The sequence below is a fragment of the Hypanus sabinus genome, chromosome 2, assembly GCF_030144855.1.
Source record: "Hypanus sabinus isolate sHypSab1 chromosome 2, sHypSab1.hap1, whole genome shotgun sequence".
NCBI classification, from domain to species: Eukaryota; Metazoa; Chordata; class Chondrichthyes; order Myliobatiformes; family Dasyatidae; genus Hypanus; species Hypanus sabinus.
The window spans coordinates 115,618,982-115,646,768 of NC_082707.1; the positions used below are offsets into that span (position 1 = coordinate 115,618,982).

Below are 27,787 nucleotides of genomic sequence, written 5' to 3' on the forward strand. Positions count from 1 at the left end.
TCAGGATTGGTTTGCACATAGAAGATGGAGGGTTGTAGATGATGGGACTTATTCTGGCTGGATGTGTGTGACTGGTGTTCCACAGGGATCCATACTGGCACCTCAGCTGTTTGTGATGTACTTAAATGACCTGGATGAAAACGTGGATGGCTGGGTTAGTAAGCTTGTGTACGATACAAAATGAATGGCGTTGTGGATAGTGTAGAAGATTGACAAAGGACACAGTAGAATATAGATCAGTTGAAGATGTGGGCAGAGTTTAATCTGACCAAATGTGAGGTGTTGCACTTTAGGAGATCAAATGTAAAGGGTCAGGACATTGTTAATGGCAAGATGGCTCCTAAATTTTCAGATAGACCAACCAAAAAATTTTCCCCTGTTTATGATTTGTTGTTCAACCATTCTCCCATCATTATCATACCTTCTGGTGCTTAATCCCATTCACTCTATCACTCTCTTCTCAAACTCTCCCTGAAATTCATGATCTTTATCAGTTATTACTGCTAAGTTTTCTCCACTGCTAGTATCTTCTCAAATTCTTCCTGCCTGCCCTTGCTGCTGTCTTGTCTAAGCCTTTGGGAAGTTATGACCTTCATTCTCACTGACCATCCATTCAACTGTCTTAGCTTACATCCTGAATTCCTTTAGTTTACCAACGTCTCTCCATCTCCAGTTCTGAATTTGCATCTTTCTGCTCTTTCTCTGTTGCCTCAAATTATCCTAAGCTCTGTCTCACCAAACTTCTCAAGACCTGCTTGCCTTTCTGGCCTCCACGTTAGTGGATAACTCCAGTACGACTCTTCGTTTTCAGGCACTGCTCCATCCTTTGGATCTGCCCTGATCTTCTCTCTGGCTTTTCACTGCGGTCTTCCTACAGACTACATTTCCCACCCCCTCCCTTTCTTCAAAGTTATGGGTAAATGTGAGGTTATGTACTTTGGTTCTAAAAACAGAAAGGCAGATAATTATCCAAATGATCTGAATGGTGAGAGATTGTCAGAAAGGAGGGAACACAAGACCATTGGGTACTGAGCTGTCAAAGAGGTGGACTGAAAGAAAAGGAGAAGGAGAGGGTGGAGAGAAAGAAAATGAAAGGGGTATGCCTCTGTCCTCCCCACTCCTGAATGGCTAATTGGAAATGCAGGGATTTACAGTAATCCATTTCTTGGACAGGGTCTGTGGTGGGTTGCTCACAGGATTGTGGTGCTGAAGTAAGTTTGGTGCATTAAGCATGCTGCCTGTTAGAATCACCATGTTTTGTTTTCCAGATTCAAGGTGCAGAAACTGAGTTTAGTTCCCTGTTGAAACTGAGCCACGAGAATCTGGTACGTTACATGGCGATGTGCTGTAAGGAGCAGGAGGACTCCATTGTGGTCAGTCTGCTTGTGGAATACGTCAGTGGCTCCAGCTTGTCCGATGTTCTGAGCAAAGGGACCCCCATTGCAGTCGACCAGCTCCAGCATTATGCATTACAGCTCCTGACAGCCTTGGACTACCTGCACAGTAACTCAGTGGTGCACAAGGTGCTTGATGCCTCCAGTGTTCTGGTGGACAACAAAGGCAATGTGAAACTGACAGATTACAGCATCTCTAAGAGGCTGGCAGACATATGCAAGGAGGATGTGTTTGAGCAGACAAAAGTGCGATTCAGTGAGAATGCTCTGCCTTACAAGAGTGGAAAAAAGGGGGATGTCTGGAGGCTGGGCCTCCTCTTGTTGGCTCTTAACCAGGGGGCAGCTGTGAAGGAATACCCAATAACTGTGCCAAACAACCTGCCTGGTAACTTCCAGGATTTCCTAAACAAGTAAGTGGAATGTTACCAGTTTCATCCAGCTCTCCCTCCCCTCCCCCACCCCAGTTGATGGCAAATGGATCATTTGATGTTCAATGTGACGTGGGTTATGAACAGAAATGCAAATCCTGTCTTGATTTTTTCCCTCACCACTGCTTATGGAGGTGCTGATGCAAGTCATAAGGTACAAGCTTTGCACTGGTGGGATCGTCCTATCCCAAGTGGACTGGAATTTTCTGCTTCTAGCAGAGGTTCCCAACCTGTGGTCCATGGACCCCTTGGTTAATGGCAAGGGTCCATGGCATAAAAAAGGTTGGGAATCATCTGGTAGATGCTCGAGCAAGCTTCGTCCATTTCAGAGCAGTAGCTGAAATGCCATTTGTTGGAGATGTTTTTTTGCTGTCAGATCATTGCCACGTTAATACCTCAGTAGAAGTGTATTTGTTTTGTTTTGGATGAGTGGGAGTTTAGATGGACGATTATACCCACCGTTGAGGAAGTACGTCATGCGGTTTTTGCGGTAAATGATAAATAACCAGTCTGCATCTTACTCGTAGCAACGCGAATGAAATCAGATTGTTACGTGCCAGCGGCAATAGACCACAGACACAGATTTTAATGTTCAACAAATATATTTTCAATACCTACACAAAAATAGAGACAATTAAAACAATTGCTCCCCTAACCAAAAATTAACAGTGCAATGCATCTTAACTCACAAACCGTGGAGGTCTGGAAACAGTCCCCATCCAGGTTACTCAAACAGAGTCCTAGGATGGCAATCCAGAAGGTTCCGGAAGCCACGGGTACAGGTACAGGTGTCTGTGAGGAAGGGTTCATAAATCCACATTAAGATGACACAAGGTGATGATCACAAAGAATTTCAGAAGACAAGTGATTGTCACGTAACACACTGTATCCACGCAGAGATAACAAGGTGACGGTCGCAGAAGATTCCAGAAGTTGAGTGGTCGTCACTTAAATACTAGAGTTCACTCAGGGATAACAAAGTGACGCCTAAGTTCCAAAATCCAAGTAGGGATATCACAAGGTGATGGTTATGGAATGTTCCTTAGTGCAAGCGATTGCCACATAACACACCCGAATCCATGTATGGATTAACAAAAAGTGGTTGGCAAAGGATACTCCAGAAATCTAAGTATGGATCATACAAAGTGACAGTCACGTGTCCAATAGGCACTGTGTGCCGCAAATTATCACAATCCTCTGAACACAGAGAAATATTAGGATCACCCACTGCTATAGTGAACTCTTCAACTAACTCACTCTTCAACTCACTCTCTCGCTGGTCTCGCAGTCCGTTGTATCACTTAGCTGCCAAAATTTCCAGAAACCTCCCGAATTGAATAGAAAAAGCCTACACTCATTTGATATATGACACCATCCACCCCCTCCCCCATCCAGGTGCACCTAAATGATGCCCCCCCCCACGCCCCGTCCAGGCGCACCTAAATGACGATTATGGTTAATTAAAACAACGTTGACATGTAACAAGATATTTGTGCTTAAGTAGCAACTTGCCCCTCTTGGGATGCATCAAAGGGCCATTTAGAAGTGTAGCTTTTGTTGTAATGCAGGATAAAATGACACCTAATTGAAACTAGTAGCGAGAATCTGCTTTAGATGTAGATAGTGGGATGACGGGGTGGAGGCACATCTCTGTCAAAGGAGGTGTAAGGTGCTCTTTCCCTCTACTGGCCTGCAGGTCACCCTTGGGCAAGGTGTAGCACCTGCTTAGCCCGCCCCCCCCAGGAATTGGGTCACGGAAGCATGTTTAGGATGGTCGTATGAGCAGCTGATGAACATCACAAGTCCTGGTTAGGAGACATTTGAATTATCGATAATGGTTTGGGTCACCTGACTTGTAAAGACACTACCCAAAAGGAGACAGTGGCAAACCACTTCCGAAGAAAATTTGCCAAGAACAATTGTGGTGATGCGACCATGGTCATGCGACATGGCACATAACGAACAGATGGACGGATGTGGAATAAGTATTGATTGGGGCACCGAAGCCCCTTGCTTATCAACAAATAACTATGTCAACTTGTCCATTATAGGCCAAACAGTCCTTGATATGTGAAGTATTTTCTTTCACAATATTACTCTACTATTTACATTAGCATCAATTGCATAGCCACAAAGTGTTGAGTAATTTATTTATTTGACCCAGAACCTGCAGAGTAAATAGATCTTGTTTGCTGTCCTAAAGAAATAATTATGATTACAACACAAAATATTGGGAATACTCAGCATATCAGACACTGCAGAATAAGCTGCTGATGTTCCAAATGGGTGACTTTATCATATTGTCTAGGTGGATCAGTAGCTTCTCTTTAAAGAACCTCAGCAGGTAAAGCCCCAGGAAGGCTCTGCTTGAGCTGTTAAAATCCTTCATAATTACAGCACCCATGCCAGACAGCAAGAATTGGCACAAACTGCTATAAGGCTCAGAAGGATGTTGCCAGGAACTGGAAGGGTTGAGCTACAGGGAGAGAAATAACGAAGTTTAAGAGGCATACAGACCAATGCAAGGATAGGATGGGTTTGGAGCAGAGTTTCCCAACTTTTTCTATGCCACCTACCACATGGAACTGCCTCCATAATGATCCTGATCTGATGAATTGGTGATTGACAATGTAAGCAAAGCAGTTCACCTTTACAGTGAAAGGTGGGAAACATAACTAACAGAAATATGATTCTTAATTATTCCTTTCCCAACACCGCCAGCCCCCAATTACATGCTCATCTGTTACTCTGTCTGAAAGCAGCAAACTCAACTTTGAACTCTACTGCATGGATGATAGCAGTTATCCAGGAGAGTGTTAGAGGGTGGAAGCACTTTGGAGATGGTTATTGACACCAGTGGTTGAATGCTGGCTTCTCACTTCTTGAACCTGCCCATGTACGATGGAGGATCAAGAGTATAGAGTATGGAGCATAGAGATAAATAGAAAATGAAAAGCAAAAGCTGGAAATAAAAATATTAGGTACTGGGACCCTCATTGGGTCAGGTGGCACCTGTGTGGGAGGGGCAGCAGAGAGAGGGAGGTAATATTTCAGATCATTGCTCTTATTCCCTCGCCCCCGCTTTTTCGCTTTCTCGTGCCCCCGCCCGCCCGCTCTCTCTCTCTCGCCCGTGGCCCCATCTGCCTACGCTCTCTCGCCTACGTCCCCACTTTCTGCTTGCCTTGCACTCTCGCTACCCATGCTGCACCCCTCCCCTCCCTCCTCTTCTCTCAGCTTTATCAGGATAAATCCCTGTATAGAGATGTATGAGTTACAGGCTGAGCTTTGTACTCATCCATGGTATAACGGATGTGTTCACAAATCAATAACAGTGCTTTATTGACCATGTTTTGTTACATAGCATTCTGCATCTCATTTTCCAGTCTTTGCCCCAGATTTAAAGTGTAACTTTTCAGTCAACCAGTCCAGATCAGGGATCGTAACCTGAAAAATCGACGGTTTGTTTCTCTCCGCAGATGCTGCCTGACCTGTGTTCCCCCTGCAGTTTGTTTCTTTTTTTGCAAACAACATCTGCAGTCGTTTGCATCTGTAGCTGTTAATGACTGAATTGCATACACCCTGGGTTAGTTGTTATTGGAGTAGGTGTGAATATTAGACCAACCATCTCTCAGAATGTCGCTTGTATTGTAGGTGTGTATGTTTGGAGGATAAAGCACGCTGGAACACCCAGCAGCTGCTTCAGCATTCCTTTATCAAGCCCCCAGTTGTACGTGCTCCTTACTGTGGCAACGAAGAAATTCCAGGTGAGTGGATCAAAATCAACATTGTTGTTCATCCTTTAGTCCGGTAACCAGAGACAGCAACATCAGAGGCCAGGACTGCCGTTCAGTGCCTGGAATGTCTTTGAATTAGAGCAGATCTAACTACTTAACTTGGGAAATAAATACTTGAAAAGACTTGAGTTTGTCGTCATATGTGTGCAATGAAAAATCTACACGCAGCACTAACACAGACATGTAGCATCAGATGAGCAGCATGTACAGCATAAACATACTGAATTGTACACCGTTTTTACAAAAATTAAACCCAGAGACATTGTGCTATGAGTAATGTGTTTTTGACTCAATGTTGTTCGTATGTCATGTATTATTTTGACTTTTTAAGTTTTCCTGCTCCTTCATATAAAGTTGCATGCTTGTGCTAATTTCCCTTTGACAGTCTCTGCACCAACTGTCCCCATTTATCTTCATGTCCCAGTCTCTGAATACTGTCTTCTCTGAACGTGAAGCTTGAGGCTGTGAGCAAAATCTTAATTATTGTTTTTCTTTCTTAACTTTGATGGATGGGAAATCAAGTTGAATTATGTATTTTGCATGTACTTTGCAGCACCCGATGATTTGTTCTCTATTTCCAGCTCTGCTTGTTTACACCACACAGCTTTGTTTGAGTTTTACAGTTTCCTCGAAGACTAGGGTCAGTCTAATTACAAGTACAGGTGGTGATGATCTTGGTTCTATGTTTGATTATATGTGATGGCAAATTTTCCCTTGACTATTTTTATGCACACCCTATTAACGTGATCTGACAACAAGCAGACAGTCTCTGAAGAGTATTGATAATGGCTGGGATCTTGTAAAGACACTGCCCAGTAGAAGGCAATGGCAAACCACTTCTGTAGAAAAATTTGCCAAGAACAGTCATGGTCATGGAAAGACCGTGATCACCCACGTCATACGACAGGGCACATAACAAGTAAATTAATATGATAGGCTGCTCTCTTATCAGGTTTGGCTGGAGGAGTGGACTGTGCAGAAACTATTGTTCCAAGCAGCCAGCTTCTGAAAGATTCAGTCTACACAGACATCCAGAAGCAACACTCACACTATTACAGTGAGTTTGAGGAGCTGCAACTTCTGGGGAAAGGTGCCTTTGGAGCTGTCATCAAGGTAATTTTAAGAGAGAGGAGTAATTTTTTTTGAAATGTTTCATTACTGAAATTGTTCTCTGAATGTTAATTAATGCTAGTGATATTTACAGCTAATCTTTCCTCTCATTCCCACAAAGGCAAAATCAAAACAAACTGCAGGAAGAACCTAGTAGCTAGTCACCTATGTCCAAAATGAAAATAGTGCAGTTTTAAGATCGCTTTTACTCAGCCTCCTCCAGCAGTGAGCTGCCTTTTGCAGTAGAGACTAGAGGCAAGAGACCGCAGTTGCTCGAATCTGCAGCAAGCAATAGATTTGCTTGAAGAACTCGGTGGTTTCAGCGGCATTCACAGAAGGTTGATATTTCGGGTCAAGAGCCTGAAATACTGACAGGCTCTTTGCCTCTATAGATGCTGCTTGGCCCACTTGGTTCTTTCTGCAGTTTGTTTTGCTTTTGCCTTTGTGGAGTAACTGCATGAGGGAATGAGAAGGAGCCAAACAATTAATTGGTTGTCCCTCTTCTCTGAACTTTCTTGTCCAAACTGATCTTATGTTTTTTTTCCCCCATTTCTGGCATCGATTTGTTATAGTCGCATATATTGGGATGCAGTGAGAAGTTTAGTCTTGCAAGCCATCCGTACTGATCTTCTTAAAACCTAATTACATTGAGGTAGTAGAAGGGAAAAACAATAACAGAATGCAGAATATGGTGTTACAACCACAGAGATAGCGCAGTGCAGGGGTCAAGCCAAAGTAAATTGTGAGACTTAGAGTGCATCTTTAATGTACAAGAAGTCCATACAGCAGTCTTGTAATGAGGGGGTGGGTTGAAGCTGCTGATGGTGTGTGTTTGAAGCCCGAGGGAAAGAGGGGAAGAGAGAATGTCTGGAGTATTCTACGTAATTATATCTGCTATTGTAATTGTATCCATTAGATATTCAGTGCCTCTTCAGCAGTTCTTCAAAGTCAATATCTATGCACAGGTGCAATCAAAATCTTACTTGCAGCAGCATCCCAGAAACACTGCATCATATAAACAGCATTCACAAGAAAAGCAAACTACCTTAAATTATTACAAGAAAACGCAAAAGAATTGCGAAGGAAAAGAATTTTGGGCTGTATATTGTATATATTTCTCTGACATTAAATGCACCTATTGAAACTATTGAAAAATTCACAGTCTATTTTAGTTCAAGGTGATCAAAGCGATCATAGTGTTGGTCAACTGTAATGGCTGGGGTTCTGTCGGTTGGTTCAAGACCAAGTGGTTGCAGGGAAGTGGCTGTTGTTGAACCTGGTGTTGTGCAGCTCCAGGCTTCTGTACCTTCTCTCAGTGGTAGCTGCAGGAAGATGGCCTGGCCTGAATGATGGGAGTTTTGCCCTCTTGAGGCACTGTGTCCTGTACATACTTCTGATGGTGGAGAAGGATCCCAAGTTATGGATTACTTTTAAAATGTAATCGTCCATGTTACTTTTCAATATTTTTATTAGCTTCTACATAGAAGAATACAGAGTACAAGAAAGTGTATATAAAAGATCAAAAAGGATAAAAAACTACCAATTACATTATATCTGTTCATAATAACAATCTCATTACCCCGTATTCATGTAAGTTAATCAATAGTTATATTGAAATATACTAATTTATTACCAAAAAAAAAGAATCTGACCCCTACCAAGACTGAAGTTGTTTATTAAGGAGAAAAGAAGGTAAAATACCTTCTCATATAGTAAAAATTAATAATAGCCAACATCTGAGTGTAAACAATGAATTGAAGGTTTTGAAAATAATTCAAAAAAGGTCCGCACAATGTTTGAAAGTCTTGAGGAGATTCAGAAATTGAACAACGAATCTTCTCTAAATCTAATCATGACATAAGGTCGCATAACCATTGAGTATGAGTAGGAGGAAAACATCTTTCCATTTAAACAAAAGCGTCCTCCTAGCTATAAGAGAGCTAAAGGCCAAAATATTTAAATCAGATGCCTTCAGCTTAATATCTTGTCCTGCAACAATATCGAATAGGGCCGTCAGAGGATTAGGCTTAAAATTGACTAAAAAGTAAGGGAAAAGTTTGAAAACCTTCCTTCCAATATTTTTCAAGATTCAGACAAGTCCAAAGCATATGAATTAATGAAGCTTCTCCATTATTACATCTGTCACAGTAGGGAGGTATATCTGAATAAAAACAAGATAGCTTATCCTTATTCATATGAGCTCTATGTACCACCTTAAATTGATTGAGGGAATGACAAGCACATAGCGATGAAGTATTAACCAGTTTAAAAATTTCATTCCAAGCTTCCTCAGATATTGATGTCTGTAAATCTTGTTCCCAGAGATTCTTAATTTTGTCTAAAGGAACATTCCTTGTCTCCAGTAACATACCATAAGATATTGAACCATTATGAAAAGGTGTCAAACTAAAAATTACATCTATTAAGCTTATCTGAGCTTATAGGAAATGTGCATAATTGAGATATTAAAAAGTCTCTGATTTATAAATATCTAGAAAAGTGAGTTTTGGGTAAGCTATATTCAGCTGACAATTGCACAAATGAAAAAAGGTTTCTTCCAACAAATAGATCCAAAAAACATTTAATACCCAACCTGTCCCATTCTTTAAAAACTACATCAGTCATGGAGGGTTTTGAAAAAAATTAGAATAAATGGGACTTGAAAGGGAAAATCTCAATAAACCAAAGTGATTTCTAAATTGTATCCGGATCCTCAGAGTATGTTTAACTATTAAATTATCAGTTAGTTTACTTACAGATAAAGGAAGTGAGGATCCAAGAAGAGAAATAATAGAAAATTTATTAACAGAGTTAGCTTCTAAAGAGACCAGACCGGACAGTCTACACGATTAATAGAATATAGCCAAAATGTAAGATATTGTATATTAACTGCCGAGTAATAAAACTTTAAGGCTAAACTTCCAGACTTTTTAGATTTTTGAAGATGAACTTTATTTGACCGAGGACATTTATTTTTCCATATAGAAGAGAATAAAATAGAATCAAGAAAGTCAGAAAAGAATTTAGGAATAAAAATGGGTAAAACCTGAAAAAGATATATAAATATAGGTAGAATATTAATTTTAATAGAATTAATTTGTCCAATCAATGGTATTGAAAGAGGTGACCAATTTAATGATATCCTTTTCACATGATTCAATAAAGTACGAAAGTTTTGTTTAAACAGGTGTTTGTAATTCTTAGTGACTGTTACACCCGAATAAGTAAATTGATTCCTTACAACTTTAAAAGGGAGATTAGTATTAATTGAGAGGAAATAATTCACTCTTATATAGGTTTAATTTAAATCCTGAAAACTGGCTAAAACGGGAGAGTAAAGAAAGTATGCAAGGTAACGAGGTCTCAACATTAGAGATAAACAGCAATATATCATCAGCGTAAAGCGAAATTTTGTGAGCAATACCTCTCCTTAAAATACCACTGATACCATTAGATTCTCGAAAAGCAATTGCAAAGGTTCTAAAACTAGAGCAAAGAGCAGAGGGCTCAACGGACAGCCTTGTCTAGTTCCACGATGAAGTTTAAATGGTTTGGAATTTCAAAAATTAGTAAGAACCTGAGCAGAAGGAGATAAATAAAGTAATTTAATCCATTGAATAAAATCTGGTCCAAAATGAAATTTTTCTAAGGTTTTAAATAAATACTTCCATTCAACCCAATCGAAGGCCTTCTCAGCATCTAAGGATATCACACATTCAGATATCTCTTGGGAGGGAGAGTAAATAACATTTAATACACGGTGTATATTAAAATGGGAATATTGGTTTTTAATAAATTCAGTCTGATTATCAGAAACAATGGAAGGTAGAATATTTTCAATCCTACGAGCCAGAGCTTTAGAAAGGATTTTAGTATCAACATTGAGTAATGAAATTGGGCTCTATGAAGAGCATTCAGTTGGGTCCTTGTTCTTCTTTAGGATAAGTGAAATAGTGGCTTCATAGAAAGATTGAGACAAGTTACCCAAAAAGACTAAGTGTAAGTGCGGTGTAATTAATGAAGAAAAAGCTTCATAAAATTCTCCAGAAAATCCATCTAGACCCGGAGCCTTCCCCGAGTGTACTGAAGGTATAGCCTCAGCAATTTCCTCATAAGAAGTGGGTCGATCCATCTGTTTACAATTATCTGCAGAAAGTGCAGGGATATTTAATTGATCAAGAAAATTATTCATTACAGTATTATCTTTAGGGGAATCAGAACTATAAAGTTTAGAATAGAATTCTCTAAAGGTATCATTTATTTAAGAGTGATCAGTTGTCTTATCACCATTAGTTTTGCAAATGTCTATAATTTGTCATTTAACTACAGAAGTTTTTAATTGGTTGGCCAATACTTTGCCTGATTTATCTCAGTGAATGTAAAATTGAGTTTTATCTTTAAAGTTGAGTTTCAATTGGATATGTTAACAGAATATCATATTTAGTTTTAATTTAAACACATCTTTTATATAAAAAGAGGATCAGGAGCTGTAGCATATTTTTGATCTAATTGTTTCAATTAATTGGCTAATTCAATTCTTTATTTATTGGCTTTATTCTTAACACTGGCAGTAATTTGTCCTTTAATATAGGCCTTGAAAGTATCCCATACAATAAGATTAGAAGTCTCTTCTTTTTTATTCTCTTCAAAAAACAAAATAATATGCCTCTAGAAATTTTAAAAATTCCTTGTCAGATAACAAAGTTGTATTAAAATGCCAAAATCTGTTTGTTTGAGGAGGACCATGGAGATTTAAAGATAGAAATACAGGAGCATGATCTGAAACAGCAATTTCTTTATATTCACATGGACGAACTGATGAAATCATTTGACTATCAATGACAAAATAATCAATCCTGGAATACATATGATAAACATGGGGAAAAAAACTAGTACTCCCTATCTAAAGGATGTAAGAAACGCCAAACACCAACAATACCATATTCCAATAAAAAAGATTGAATAAGCAAAGCTGATTTATTAAGAGATGCTGGTTTAGAAGCTGATCGGTCTAACATTGGGTCTAGCCAGCAGTTAAAATCTCCTCCCATCACCAAAGAAAAAAGACTCAGATCTGGTAAAAACGAAAAAAAAATGCTCAAAGAATTCGGGTTCATCTACATTTAGGGCATACACATTAACAAATACTATTAAGTTATTATCTAGTTTTCCTGAAGCTATAACAAAATGTCCATTAGCATCAGACATTATTTGATGTTGGACAAAGGGAAGTGTATTATCTATGGGAATTGAATCTCCTCTGGATTTGGCCTGAAAAGACGAATGAAAACAAAGTCCGTTCCAATGGCTAAAAAAATGTCGATTATCACATTTGTGTATGTGAGTTTCTTGTAAAAAAAAAACTAATAGAGACTTTAAATTTCCTAATATAAGCAAAATTCTTATTACGTTTAACAGGGTGATTTAACCCTTTCATGTTAAAACTGAATAGATTAATAATTTGTTCCATTTTTAATATTATTTAAAGGAAGGGTTAAAATATAAATTAAAACCAATCCATAAACCTTGAGAAATGGTAACCAAACAACAAGTTGGCTAAAAAAATTTCGAAAGCAGCTTCTGAGGAAAAAATACCATACCCCCACCCACCTCCCAAAGAAAGAAAACCGACCAATAGAAAGCAGGCATCTACAACTACAGACAACCCCTCCCCCAAAGAAACCTGGTGATCGCTCCAATTAGTTTCAAGGTTAGTTGTATTCCAACCTAGACTAAACAATATCCAAACAAGAAATTCAATTCTTGTATATCAAAAATACAGGTTTCCCCCGCTATTCGAAGGTAGAGCGTTCCTATGAAACAGTTCGTAAGGTGAAATGTCATAATGCAAAGAAGCAATTACCCTTTATTTATATTGGAAAAATTTGTGAGCATTCCCAGACCCAAAAAATATACCCACCAAATCATGCCAAATAACACATAAAACCTAACATATGGTAACAGCAGGAATGATTTGATAAATACACAGCCTGCATAAAGTAGGAATACTCTTCTGCAATCGTTGCAACACTGTCCACTGTAGCGAAATTCTCACACAAACGCTCTCAGCAGAAGCACTCTCTCCAGTGACCTTTAAGCTATGAAGCTGCCAAATCATACCCAATAATGCATAAAAATACACAGCCTACATAAAGTAGAAATAATATATGTAGAGTGTAGTTTCACTTACCGGAATCGGGAAGACAGCGAGCACACTGATGATGGTGTGTTAGGCTGAGTTGTCGGAGGTTGGGATGGTGGGACACTGGGGTGTCATCTCGTCGTCTGTATCCATCAGGGCTGGCAGGTCACCACCTTCTATGTCTGCCTGCCTCAATGTTAAAATTAAACTCATACTTTTCTGCAATCATTGCAGAGTTGTCAATCACAGCGAAAATCTCAAGCAGTTGCTTTACATTCAGTTCCTGGACGACTTCACTTCCGGGCTACTTTGTTCACTACTTTGTTCAGTTTTGATTGTTATCTTTTCCTCTTGCAATTGCATCAGCTTTTCATTTGTCAGTTTTTGGTCATGGGATGCCAAAACCTCTTCAACATCAACTTCCACAAACCTTAGCCAAACTCACTATATCGTTCACCACAATCGAAAAGCTTTATTATGTATAATTTTATGCTTAGTGTAACACCCTTACGAGCTCTTTTAGGCTTTTCTGATACCTTAGAACACATCTTGCTAACGGATGCACAAAATAAATCGACTTAAAGCACAGATGCTCACAGGCACGTGTTTAAGCAATGCCGGCTAGAATGCAGTCGGGGGGAGGAGCTTGGCTGCTCGGCGCGCGCTGCCTTTTTTCGTAACAGTGAAAACACCTTCTGTTAGCAAAGTAACAGGTATGTCTTTAATGACAGCGAGGTGTCGTAAAGCGAGCATTCAAAATACAGGGGACACCTGTACAGTGTTAAAAAATACAAAAGGAAATCAGTTACAAAGGTTTACCAAAAGTAAAAGATACAGTTGTTCATACAGAAAGACATTAAAGATTTAATTTTATATCTTCATGAAAAAAAAACAGGCTAAGTAGTTAACTTTCAAATTTAAAAAATCTTTATGCTTCAGCATTCAAACAAATCTATTTGAAGGATCCATCTTTAATGAGGTTCTCAGTCAAACTGGGTAGCCAAGGGACGGGTTAAAACCGTTGTTAAAAAAATCCAAACAAAGCTTGTTTAAGCTTAGCACATTCCTGCTTAACCTCAAGCGAATAGTCTTTGAGAATCTTACTATTCCATGCCCCTTCGACTGGATTTGGGAATTAAAAGTTTCTCATTTAATCGTGTGTTTTCATGTAAGGACAAACTAAACAGCTAGCCTTCGGATTTTAAAAACCTTTGTCCTTCAGCAGTCGGACGAAAACATTTGAAAGAACCAGTTTTAAGTGTGATTCTGAGATGAGCTGGGTAGCGAAGGGAAGGCTTGAAACCCTTGTTAAAAACACTCAGACATAACTTCTTTGAACTTAGCATGTTCCTGCATAACCTCAGGCGAGTATTCTTGGAACAATTCTAATCTTGCAACCATGATAGTCAATCATGCCTCTTCGACAAGATTCATGTATTAAGATTTCCTTTGTTTTAAATTCATGAAAACAAAAGATTACTGATCTTGGTCTATCTCTGTTAGGAGGTCTAAAATGGGAGACCTGTGAATTCGATCAATCATAGGCAAAGACACCAAAATTTCCAGAAATAATTCTTGCAGAAAGTTTGCAAAGAATTCCATAGGGTGATTACCTTCAATTGATTCTTCGAGACCCAGAACCCCTAGGTTGTTCCTTCTACTTCAGTTTTCTACGTTGATAATCTTCTGTCTTTTTGTTGGGACTATGATTGCTTTTCACAAAGCTTTTGCAGTTCATCCACTTCCTTTTCCAGAGACGACAAAATCGCTTCATTATTTTTTATACGTTTATTGTGTTCATTAAGAGTTTGCTGAATAGAATCCAATTTACCATCTATTTGTTTAAATTCAGAGCTGAATTGTTGAAACTTCTCAGGGTTCTCGTGTATGACTTTGCAGCAAATAGAATCCAGAGAAGCAGGGGGATCATCCTGTTTAGTGCCACCCCTTAATGTGGCCATAATGAAAAAATATCACACTTAAAAATGAAGGTTTCAAGACAGGTTGGAAATAGTAAGATAACTAGAATTGGAGCAACAGGAGATCGCTGTTACTCCCATCAGCCAGCACCAGGAAATCTCATCGCCCGTGTTACAAGAGTCAGGTGGATATTGAGGAGGTCAGCAAACTGGTATTTATTTTGGTAATATTGTGTGCAGGATAGTTCTGAGCACAGAGAGGAGGCTGTGCCTTGGAATTGATAAATTGACTTGGGAACTGACAAGGTGTCAGTTTAATGTTGCAACAGAAGGTACCAGCTCAGTGGCAGTGGCTCTGAATTCGGGTGTTAGTCTGCTTTGACCATTAAACCTGATCAAGAACAAGAGTGTCGTATCTGATTCAGTCATTTAACAATGGGCTGTGTTTAGGGTGGCGGGATGGAGATGCATCTCTACCAAAGCAGGTGTGAGGTGCTCCTTCCCTCCACTAGTCTGTAGGTCAGCCTTGGGCAAGGAGTGGCACCCACTTAGCCCCCCCCCGATCAGAGTCAGGTGAAACCATGGGAGCAGCTGGTGGATGTTTGTATGAGCAGCTGGTGCATAGTAGTCCTGGTCTACAACCACTGATGCCAGGCAGATAATCACTGAAGAGTATTGATAATGGCTGGGGTTGCCTGTCTTGTAAAGACACTGCCCAGAAGAAAGCAATGGCAAACCATTTCTGAAGAAAAATATGCCAAGAACAATCATGGTAAAGGACGATGATCGCCATGTCACACAATATGGAACATACTGATGACTGTACATTAGGCTCATCAGCCTGTAGTACCCTTGTTTACCCCTACTGAACTTAAATAAAGGGATAGCAGTAACTATGGCTACTGTGCTGATAACCCACCCTCAGCTAATGAAAATACAGAGGTACTGATTGATTCTGTTTCCATCACCCCTACAGACAGGGAATTCTGTGTTTTATAACAAAATTCCTTCTTTCCTCTGTACCTTTTTGATCATCGTATTAAACCTGTTCTAAAGAGAATGCTTCTCTCAACATAGAGCTAAACCCTCTATGAACTTCTGTATCTCTGTAAAAGTTTCTTGGTGTTCTTTCCACCAAAGATTTAACCTGATAGTAAAATTGCTCTTCTGTAAAACAGTTCTAGTAATTCTCCTGCACTTTCTCTCATTATTCTGATATCTTTCCTAAATTGCGTGATCAGAATTGGATGAGGTGGCAGACCTGATCAGCTGATTTATTTATTTAGCGATACAGTGCGGAGTCGGCCGTCCGGCCTTCCAAGCAACCTCAAAACCCTGATTGACCCTAACCTCATCATTTGCAGTGACCCTAACCTACCCTTTGGACTGTGAGTACCCAGGGAAAACCCACACATTCAGAGATCGCTTAGCATGGCTCCTGAATTGAACTCTGAACTCTGAAATGTCCCGAGCAGTAATAGCATTGTACTAACCACTAGACTACTACAGCACCCAATAGAGCTTTACTGCATTTTATACTTGAGAGCTGTTGTTAAAAGTATGAAATGTTTCTACTTCTACTACTAACAATGGAGCTTTCCTGCATTTTGTACCATTTTTGTGTACAAACCTCATATCTTCAAAATACCAGGATCCCATATGGTTTACTGACCAGTTTCAACACACACTGTTACTATATACATATGCACCACTCCCTCTGTTCCTGCACAATCTCAGAACTCGCTGTTTTGTCAGCATGTTTGCTCCTTATTCTTTTGAACACAAGAGCATAGGAGCTTGAGTACACTCTTCAAACCTGTTCCACCCTTCACTACAATCACAGGTGGGCTCCTCTTCTGTGCCTGTTCCCAATAACCATCAATCCCTTCATCTTTCAAATATTTATCTAACTCCACCTTAATTATATCTAATGATCTGGGCTCAGGGAGAGATTCACTGCCCTCTGAGAGTTTAAAGTTTTTAATGATTTTATGTACAACAAGCATATCCCATTGTTCTTGACTCACTCACTGTTGAAAGCATGGCAGTATCTACCTGGTCAAGCCTGGTCTTACATGCCTGGTCTTGTATGTTTCAATCAGATGACTTATATTAAAATTCCAATGAATGCAGATGCACATTTTCTTGCTTCTCTTGATAAGACACCCCCCCCCCCATATCCATATTAGGAATGGGGTGGAAATCTCCCAGGGATTGCCTGTAACACTATTATGTTCTCTTTTAAAATAGAACCAAAACTCTGCACAGTATTTCAGGTGTGGCCTCATCAACATCAGTGCAACTGTGACAAAAATTCCCTATTTTTAAACTGCAATAAGGGTTGAAATACTGCTTGCCGTCTTAACTACTTGTTGGAGCTGCCTGCTACCTTTGTGTGATTCGTGCACTACTATCAGAATGTATTGCTTCACGTTTCGCTGTTTTAATCTGTTTGCCATGGCAATGTAGCAGTTAGCACATCACTTCGCAGTGCCAGCGACCTGGGTTCAATTCCTGCAGCTGTCTGTAAAGAGTTTGTACATTCTGCCCAATACCGTGTGTGTTTACTCTGGGAGCTGTGGTTTCCATGCACGCACGGGTTAGCAGGTTAATTGGTCAGTTGGCTGTTATTGGGAGGCATGGGCCTGTTACCACGCTGTATCTCTAAATAAAAAAAACTCATGCCACTCGTGTGCTCATTTTACTCGCTGATCTCCCCTGACAGGATACTGGCTATCCTCACTATTTACCAAAATCTAAATAACAAATAACAGATTTTATAACCCACACCTCCCCTCTGTTTGACTACTACTCCAGGTTTCTAATGAGTATCATTTGTTCAAGGGTGGACTGCTGTACGACTGGATGTGGCTGGGCAAGTACTGGGAAATGTGCCTTTTTCGTTTAAGCTTTGTGGGTGCTGTTTGATCTGTGACCAAAGTGGTTGTGATATTTCTGCTCAGGCCCTCATTTCAAAGGCCTTGGGTGAACTGAGTCTTTTCCTGGACCCTTGTAAGGTCGATAACTTTGGGTAAACAAAGGAGAACAAATTGGCGACTCCAACTCGATACGGTCCTGTTGCCTTACCTGTTACTTGAATGTTGTGTTATATTTCATTTAGGTGAAGAATAAACTGGACGGCTGTTACTATGCTGTTAAACGCATCCTGGTGAATCCCAACAGTAAGCAGTTCCGCAGGATAAAGGGTGAGGTGACACTGCTGTCACGTCTAAGTCATGAAAACATTGTGAGGTACTACAACGCCTGGATCGAGAAGCATGAAATTCAGCCTCCCCTGGACTCGAGCTCGGAATGTTCCCAACAAACACCGGAGTCAGGACAGCAGAACAAGTGGATCGTGTCGGATGATGTTGACAAAAATGCCCCGCCTCCAGTTACAACCAGTTCAGTGGAGTGGAGCACATCATGTGAAAGATCATCAAGTGCCAAATGTGGGGACAGGGAGTCAAGTGATGAGGATGATGATGAAGACGATGTGTTTTGTGCATCCTTTTTGTGAGTATGATACAGATTGCGGTTGTTAATTGGTGTGTTTCTACCAGTCTACTACACCATTTGGAAGTGCATTGCAATGCAGGAGGTGGTGGGGACCCATCTTCTACTTCAGAATTTGATTTCTCTTTTTTGTCTTTTGGAGGTCTGCAGATCTCTTATTAGTTACTCAAGCTAACTTGAATGATTCTTGGTTATGAGCTATTAAGCTGAAACAGTTTAATCCTGTTGCCAGCCAGAGTGAAGAAAATCAGTCAAGGGTAATGGACTAGGGTTAATTTTTTTGAGGGAAATTTGTATTACTCAATCCTACTGATTTTCTTTTTAGTTCGTAGTTACTTGCTCAATCCATCCCACAAGAAAACCTGACATTTAGACACTGGCCGTGATCTAGTAAAATGTAACCACACTATTCACAGGAAAACTGAAGTCAGTTGACGTTTGGCATTAAGCTAGGTCTGGAGATGCTGGAGTAAGCTGGCAGAAGCTGAGATGAGGAAGTAGGTTTTATGAGGCATCTTAAAGGGAGGGAATTGATGAGGCTTAAATGAAGAAAATTTCAGAGCTTGGGGCTCAGATTAGCCATTATCAAGAAGGGTAGTTAAAATTGAAGTTGTACAAGAGGCAGAATTGGAGGAAAACAGAAGTTGGCAAGGTTATAGACCAAGTGAATAGGAATAAAGCTACATGAGGAGTTTGAAAGTGAGAAGAGCTTTAAAATTCAAATAAGCTAGTAGGCGAGCAAGTTGGTGGGTTGCTGGGCTCTCCCCTCCAATTGTAGTGATAAACCAGGACATAACCTGTCAGTTTTAAGAATATTGGTGGCCAGGAGACAATGTTTTACGGGAGGAATAATTTTCCAGCAGATTGTGATTTCAGAGGATGCTGGCTTATTTGCCATACACTTTCTGCAAAATTCAGAGTCTTGAAATCATCTTTCAAAATTAATTGAATTTTAAATTTGAGGATTACATCTCAGTTTTCCACCTTGGTCACGCTGTGAGCGCTGACAGCAACTGTGGATTCTGATTGTGCAGGGTGAAATCAGAACCATTTACCTGCTGAAAGGCAATCTGAGAGTGATCGATTGCAAGAACCTGCCTCATGTTGAGTTCAGGCTGTTTATATAAATCACGAATCCTACCCAAGTGGGCCCTCTCCATTATTACCCCGAGGTTTCAGGACCTTTGCATTATCCTAGTTCTAAAGTTGAAAAGCCAAGCAACCTGAAGATGCAGGAAATAAAAACAGAAAATACTGGAGCTACTTGGGTTGGGCAGCATTTGTGGAGAGAGGAGCACTTAATGCTCAATCAAGGTCGATGGCTGTATTACAAGACAGTTGGGGAAGGGGTTTCACACTGATGCAGTTGATAAAGCCTTTGCCTCGCAGCTCCAGCAGTCTATGTTCAGTCCCGATCTCTGGGGTTGCCTCTGTGGAGTTTGCATGCTCTTCCTGTGACTGCATGTGCTTTTGCCCAGTTGATCTGCTTCCCTCACACATGTCAGAAAAGTGTGCTGCAAAATACAGATCCTTTGGCCCATGATGTTGTGGCGACCTTTTAACCTACTGTAAGATCAATCTAACCTTTCCCTCCCACATAGCCCTCTATTTTTCTGTCATCCATATGCCTTTCTAAGAATCTCTTAAATGTCCCTAATGTGTCTTTCTCCCTTACCACCCCCGGCAGAGCATTCCATCACTGTGTTTAAAAAAAAAGAAGAAAGCCGAACTTATTTCTATCATTTTCCCTATACTTTCCTCCAATCACCTTAAAATTATGCCTCCTTGTATCAGCCTTTTCCACTGGGATAAAGTCGCAGGCTGTCCACTGAATTTATCCCTTTTATCATCTTGTACACCTCTATCAAGTCAGTGCTCCTCCTCCTCTCCAAAGAGAAGAGCTCTAGCTCACTCAATCTCTCGTAAGACATGCTCCCTCGTCTAGGCAGCATCTTGGTAAATCTCTGCACACACACTCCAAAGCTTCCACTTCCTTCATATTTTGGGAAACCCCAAGATCCCTCTATTCCTGTACACTATCAAGAATCCAGCCATTAACCCTGTATTCTGCCTTCAAATTCAACCTTCCACAGTGAATACTTCACACTTTTCTGGATTAAATTCCATCTGCCTCTTCTCAGCCCAGCTCTGTATCCTGTCAGTGTCTTGTTATAATCTGCACCAGCCTTCTACACTAACCACAACACCACCAATCTTTGTGTCATCTGCCTGCCGACACAGCTTCCGGGATTGCTGACATTTGACAGTGGAGCATTTCAGTCTGGTCTCAAACCCCTGCTCAGAGTCTTCATTTACTACCCCTGATCTCTTGCTCCCCGTCACCGGCCCCTGAACCCAACTCAGTCCCTAACTCCCCACACTGTCCCCAAACCATCACAATGAACCTAAAAAAAATTAAATTTGAGCCATGACATCAACAGACATTGCAACTTGGCAATACCTTTCTATGACTAAGATTTGCAATCAAACCAGTGTTCAATGTTAGCTCAGTCAATGTATAACTTCACAATTTGGTATATTTATTTGTACTTCACAGATTGTAGAGAAATTGTATCTTAACCTGCTCAATGACAAACTGATTTGATAGGTTATCTTTTCTAAATTTTATCTGAGTTAATTTGTGAATGAGTTAACTATTCATGATTTATCCTCTATTTGAAGAAAAGCTTCTAATGTTCAAAAAGACCACGCTAACTGCTCCACTACTGCTATGGTAACGTAGTGATTAGCGTGACACTATCACAGCTTGGGGTGTCAGAATCCGCAGTTCAATTCTGAAGTCACCTGTAAGGAGTTTGCACTTTGTCCTCGTGAACATGTGAGTTTCCTCAGGGTGCTCTGGTTTCCTCACATAATCCATGGTTAGTAGGCTGATTGGTCAGTTAGGTCAAATTGGTGGGTTACTGGTGATGCGGCACAAAGGGCCAGAAGGGCCTATCTCAATAAATAACTTGTAAATATAATTCCAACTAATGAAATTCAAAATGATATGTGGACAGAAATGTATTAATCTCATCTTGTGTTATTTTTGCTCCTTGCTGCCACTCATTTATATTGCAAATTGCCCATGTGAAGATGCAAAGGAGGAGGATCCTTTACTGAGCATTTCCTTTATAGTGGGCAGTTCAGCCTTTGAAATGTGGTCTTTGCCCTATAATCCTAATTCCAATGAAGACCAAACTGAATCTCTATTTACCATGTAATGTTCAGCTACACACGACCAAGTCTGATCCTCTAGTGAACTGCCTATGTGAATTTTCAACGAGTCATTGGACAGAGACTGTTGTGTGCCATCTTTCCTTTACTACCTGCTGAGTGTGGTGGAATTTCACGTTTTCACCCTTCCATTGTAGGCTTGCTGTCTTTAAATGTTGACAATTAAGACCTTCACAAAATGATGGTAAAAGGAAAAGAAAGGCTTAATATAACACAGTGATTCCATCAACATTTGTGCTTGAAGTCCATAAGACCATTGACTATAAGACATAGCCACAGAATTAGGCCATTTGGCCCATTGAGTGTGCTCTGTCATCAATGATCCTTTTTTCCTCTCCTTAGCCCCACTCCCCAGCTTTCTCCCCATAACCTTTGATTGCATGTCCAATCAAGAACCTATCAAGCTTTGCCTTAAATACACCTTAAATACCTGTGGTAACAAAGTCCACAAATTCACCACCATCTGGCAAAAGAAATTTCTCTGCATCTCTGGTTTAAATGGAGGCCCCTCTATCCTGAGGCAGTTCCCTCTTGTCCTAGACTCCCTCACCATGGGAAACATCCTTTCCACATCTACTCCATCTAGGCCTTTTAACATTCGAAAGGTTTCAATGAGATACCCCCCTCCCGCCCATCCTTCTGAATTCCAGACCCAGAGCCATCAAATGTCCCTCGTATGATAACCCTTTCATTTCCAGAATTATCCTGTGAACCTCCTCTGAAGCCTCTCCAATGCCAGTATATCTTTTCTTATATGAGGAGCCCAAAACTGTTCATAATAACTGTTCATAATACTCAAGGTGACACTTCTCTAGTACCTTATAAAGCCTCAGTATCACACCCCTGCTCTTGTTTTCTAGGCCACATGAAATGAATACTAACATTGTATTTGCCTTCTTCACCACCGAACTTACCTTTAAGTTGTTCTGCACAAGGACTCCAAAGTCACTTTGCATCTCAGATTTCTGGATTTTCTCCCTGTTTAGAAAATAGTCTGCACGTTTATTTCTACTACCCAAGTGCATGACTGAATTTTCCAACATTGTATTTCATTTGCAACTCTCGCTCATTCTAATCTGTCTAAGTCCTTCTGCAGCCTACCTGTCTCCTCAACACTACCTGTCCCTCCACCAATCTTTGTATCATCTGCAAACTTGGCAACAAAACCATTTATTCTATCATTGATATACAATATAAAAAGAAGCGGTCCCGACACTGACCCTTGCGGAACACCACTAGTCATTGGCAGTCAACCAGAAAATGATCCTTTTATTCCCATTCACTTCCTCCTGCCGGTCTGCCAATGCTTTGATCATGCCAGTAACTTTCCTGTAACTTCGTAAGCAGCCTTATGTGTGGCACCTGTCAAAGGCCTTCTGCAAGTCCAAATATACAACATCTACTGCATCCCCTTTATCTATCCTATGTGTAATCTGTTCGAAGAATTTCATCAAGTTCATCAGGCCTCACTTGGGGTGTGATTGGGCCTTGATTAGCATCTCATTTTGTCCTCTTAACTTGCCTAGTGTGCCTGAAGTTCCATATTAAGTGCGCTCTTTGTTTTTACAGACAAGCTGACGTTGATTCAGACAGTGACATTATTTTTGAGAATGGTGATGAAAACAGCAACAACATCTCCATGGTGAGGAACCAAAATTTTATCCGTGAATGTTGTGTTTCTAATCAGCATTGTTCAGTAGCATGTTTAAGTCAGAAGGTAATGGATAGCAGACACGACTCTACACAGTTATATGTGGATCTGCTGCCCTGGTGTAATGTATTTGGTGGCCTGTGACTGGGTAACAACAACAAATCCCATTCCTCAGTGTTCCTGAGCCTGATGGGCATGAGGAAACCAAAATAATACAATCAACTGTTACGAACCCCGTACAGGTTAAAAGAACCAGCAGAAATGGAACACATCCGGAGTATGGTTTTGCTATAAACAAAACACTATTTATTAGTATCTACCTAATAATATAAAACAGGTTAGCAGAGTTTATGCATACATAAGTGTGTAAATATAAAACCCCAAACTTCTTCAGGCTCAGGTGGTAAATGATACAGTCTTACGATGGTATAGGAACAAAGTCAGTTCAGTTTGTGATATTGACTTGAGTAGAATTGAGGAGAGAGGAAGAGGTGATTTGTTTTCCAAGTAAGCTGATGCTGTCGATTCTTCCACGTTGTTCTCCAAAGTCCTGTTAAAGTCACTGACTGTGACCACACAAAAGGGTACCATCTTCACGCGGTAAAGCTATCAACCCAGGCAAGGGTTAAACACGCCTTCCCACTAGTCACCCCTATTCCACACTGCGAGCAAAACCCACCCTTTCATGGGCACTCAAAGCTCATCCAGTGTCTATTTCTTCTGTGTGTCTGTCTGAAAAGCCAGCTGACCTTGTATATATCCCAAACATGCTGAACGCCAGCTGCCCATTATATAGCTCCGCCCTTCCATAAACATCGCAACTCACAAGCTGTTCGGTGCTCTCTGTCAATCAGTACACACACTCTCTCTTTTTAAAGGAACAGTCCATATTGAATAAACCTTAGGATCTCATCTCTCAACTCTGTACAACCTGATTTTTCTGGTGTGATAGATATCTACTGCTAGTCACCCCTCTTTACGCAGTAGGGCTTGGTATCTTCTACGTGAGTACTCCTGGTATTGTTGTTGGTGGTTTTAAAACTAGACATCCTTGGTGACTTCTATTCTAATGATTTAATCTCCTCTCTAAAGAAAGAACTAATGAGGCTATATAGCAGATAACATCTTTTGAATATCTGACCTTCTTGATGGATTGTTTGAAATAAATCCAGGGTTTAGCACAAGTCATGTGGGCTGTGCTTGATTGCCAATCTTTACTGAACTAGCTGATCTTAATTGGCCAACCTAGCCAACTAGGGAATGCAAAGCTTCGCCAGGCTTTTGTTGGAGATCACTCTCCGTGGGCCTCTGTGTGGATGATGGATCAGCAGCGCACGGTGTAGTAGAACTGGCCTCCATTCTCTTGGACCTTCTTGCCATTGACCTCACTACATCAAGACCATGTGGTAGCAAGTTTGTGAAGTCCACACCTGTGCTGAAGAATCTAGTGGGATCTTGTACACTCTGAACTGGAGGTGAAGCAAGTCATTAAGGTACCACCAAAACGTGTGGGCTTGTCTAGGTAAGCCTGTAAACACTTGTGTACAAGCCATTCGAACTTGGACGCAGCACTCCTGAATATTGCATGCCAATGATATTTTGGTTCCTTGAGGTTGTTTTAGCCAGGGGTGGTAATGAGGATAAGCTCCCACTACCTGTTAAATGGTATATGGCTCAAATGACCTCTGACAACAGTCCAACTCCCGGACCTTCACAATGCGACTTAGCTACTAAACCCAGCGGACAGAAGGGGTAAAAATGGATCACTGTTGCCTTAGTACCAGATGCTTTGGGTAGATGGGTCTCCCCAGCTGTGGTTGCCAGCTCATCCAGGAGAAGAACACTGATTTCAAACCTCCACTGCCTGGCAGCTATACACACCCATGGGGAACGATTTGGGAGTAAACCCTGAGGGAAAAGTCTGGAGATGGAATCCTACATTGAATTCAATGTTGACCGGCCTCTCCTGTGACGTTGCTGATGCCAAACTATTGGTCTCTGCTGTTCCTTTGGATTCATCAGATGCATGGAGAGGGGGAGCCTGCTATACGGGCAACAACTTGCTCTCCATTTCGTACTGCCTTTGCTTGCGTATCATGTAGACAGATGGGATGCAATATCCATAGTCTTGCCTGACCAACGGAGGGCCTCAGGAATGATATTTGATGCCTAAGATAGGGATAGATGAGGGAAGTGCTAAATGGGCAAAGAGTTTCATTCACTGCAAGGTTTGTCTTTACTACCATAAATGGGCTTGTTTTGTGGCTTTATAGGTCTGCCTATACCAGATGCATTGCCAGTTGTCTTAATCACAGGTAGCTGCAGCCTGTAGGGGGACTGCCGCTGGCCAGTTGCTGTCGAGCAAAGTGCTGGAACACAGTGAGCTTGGCTGACACTGTTGCTCGTATAACTAGATTTCTTACATCTGGGATTGCATTTCTGCATTTCGTGCCCACTGGGCACTCTGTTATAATGGTGTCTCTCTTCTTCAGGACTTTGGATCCATTGACTTCTTCTCATTCTCTTCTGAACTGGTATGTGGATATAGGGAGGTGGATGTTGCCTAGTGGTTGTGCAAAATGCTTCGTCTGTAAAGCTGCATTGATGTGTGATCAGTTTCCCACATAATCAGATTCCAGTGGCTTTTGGGATGCAGGACATCCCGTTTGTTTCAGTTAGCAACTCTGCAGCCATCTGACAGAAAGTCAGTGCATTGGACCAGTTCAGTTTATTTGAAACAACAATCCAGTTTGGTCCATTTCATTTGCGTTTCCTTTGTAGTCCTACAAATTGCTTCTTTTCAAGTATATATTCTAATTGCATTTTTAAGATAATGTTGAATCTATCTTTGACCACATTTTTGGCTGTTAATAGCTTGCTTTGCAAGGTAAGCTCACTTCAGATATTGATTTTATTTTTGCAGATTGGCATAGATCTGTCATATGGCTCTATCATTGGAAGTGGTTCCTCAGCCTTGATCAGTAAAAACCTCAGTTATTTTTAATGTTTTTGTAAAAAATTTCCTCCAATGATTCTAAGCTGCAGAGAACAGGACTAATCACAAACGAGAGAGAATCTGCAGATGATGAAAATCCAAGCAACACACACAAAATGCTGGAGGAACTCAGCAGGCCAGCAGCCTGGATGAAGGGTCTCGGCCCAAAACGTCGACTGTACTCTTTTCCATAGGTGCTGCTTGGCCTGCTGAGTTCCTCCAGCATTTTGTGTGTGTTGAGAGAAGAGGACCTGTTGTCCCAATCTCTCTATATGATACCTTTCTGTGTGGATACCAGTCTGAATCTCATTCGCACTCTTCCAACGCTCTGTTATCCTTTCTAAAGTGTGACACATTACTGTTGCTGGGGCTAATTGGTATTTTATAATTTATTAAAGCTTCTTTTAATAATTAAATGCCACTATAAATCCTGTCTGCACTTTATCTACTTAACATGTAATGAAGCAGTTCACACCCGCTCTCTCTTTAACATTCATTCGTTCACTTTACATTAACAAAATGGTGGAGGAATTCAGCAGGCCAAGCAGCATCTATGGGGGGGGAAAGTACAGTTGAAGTTTTGGGCCGAGACCCTTTGAATATCAGCTGTATTTTTTTCCCATAGATGCTGCCTGGCCTGTTGAGTTCCTCCAGTATTTTGTGTGTGTTCCTTTGGATTTCCAGCATCTGCAGGTTTTTCCTTGTTAGTGATTTGTTCACTTTATATTGCTTTGTTTCAAAGCCACTTAATGCTTTGCTGTACTGAATATGATCTGATTTGCATTTGCTCTTTCCAGTAGTCTTACACTTCCCGTTGGTTAACTTGTATGTCACAGTAGTGTCAGAGACTAGCAGCTGGAATTCAGACAGGATAATTTCCTGAATTTGTGTAATTCCTCCAGTCTGTTGAGGATCCCTGCTGCATGTGTACTGGGTTTTCTGAAAACAGCTTACTAATACTGGAAGCAACATGTGGCCTGATGATTGAAATTATTTGCAAGAAATGAAGGGGAGTGGAAAGCACAGTGAAGGGGGATTGGGTATGTGAAGGGGCATGATACAAGAAAAAGAAATTGCAAGAGATCACAGTGGAGCAATCTGGGTTGGGAGAGAAGCAAGTTTAAGTAAGGAACAGTACAACTGAAGGTATGAGGGTTCTGGTCAGCAGAGCACAGCGTTAGCCAGTGGCTGGACAAGGAGCTCACTGCAGACCTGGCATGTACTTGCTATTGACTCCAAGGAAGGACAGAAATTACCCGGCAGATGTAGAAAGTTCCAGAACCTCCCATGATTTAATCCATAGCATTGATGCTCCCCAGATTGTTCAGTGTTTATTTTCTCCAGGCGGCAGGTGTATTAGATTTCTGGAATGGGCAGCTAATCTTGTGATGAAAAGTAGGATGGGGATGCTTATGTGGAAGAGTAAGGGGATCTTGCTCTCAAGAGTTCTTGGATGTGTGGAGTGGCTTTCTGTAGGAGAATCTAGAACAGCGGCTCCCAACCTGGTTAACGATATTGGTCTGTGACATGGAAAGGTTGGAAGCCCCTGATCTAGAACTAGAGTGTCTGCATAAAGTAGAGATGAAAGAAAGTTTATTTTC

At 40.8% G+C, this 27,787-nt stretch overlaps 1 protein-coding gene across 4 annotated transcripts in view; it reads left to right on the forward strand.

Moving 5' to 3' along the window:
• The window catches only part of eif2ak4 (eukaryotic translation initiation factor 2 alpha kinase 4), a 187,398-nt gene that overhangs the window by 35,372 nt on the left and 124,239 nt on the right, over positions 1-27,787 (forward strand). For 3 of the 4 annotated variants that reach the window (XM_059952972.1, XM_059952962.1, XM_059952957.1), the window contains exons 9-14: positions 1,269-1,804; positions 5,474-5,586; positions 6,569-6,729; positions 17,909-18,303; positions 23,110-23,182; positions 25,684-25,725. In XM_059952972.1, the coding sequence (XP_059808955.1) occupies positions 1,269-1,804; positions 5,474-5,586; positions 6,569-6,729; positions 17,909-18,303; positions 23,110-23,182; positions 25,684-25,725 (1,320 nt within the window). The remainder of the gene's footprint in view (positions 1-1,268; positions 1,805-5,473; positions 5,587-6,568; positions 6,730-17,908; positions 18,304-23,109; positions 23,183-25,683; positions 25,726-27,787) is intronic. The other variant, XM_059952963.1, reaches the window with a different exon arrangement.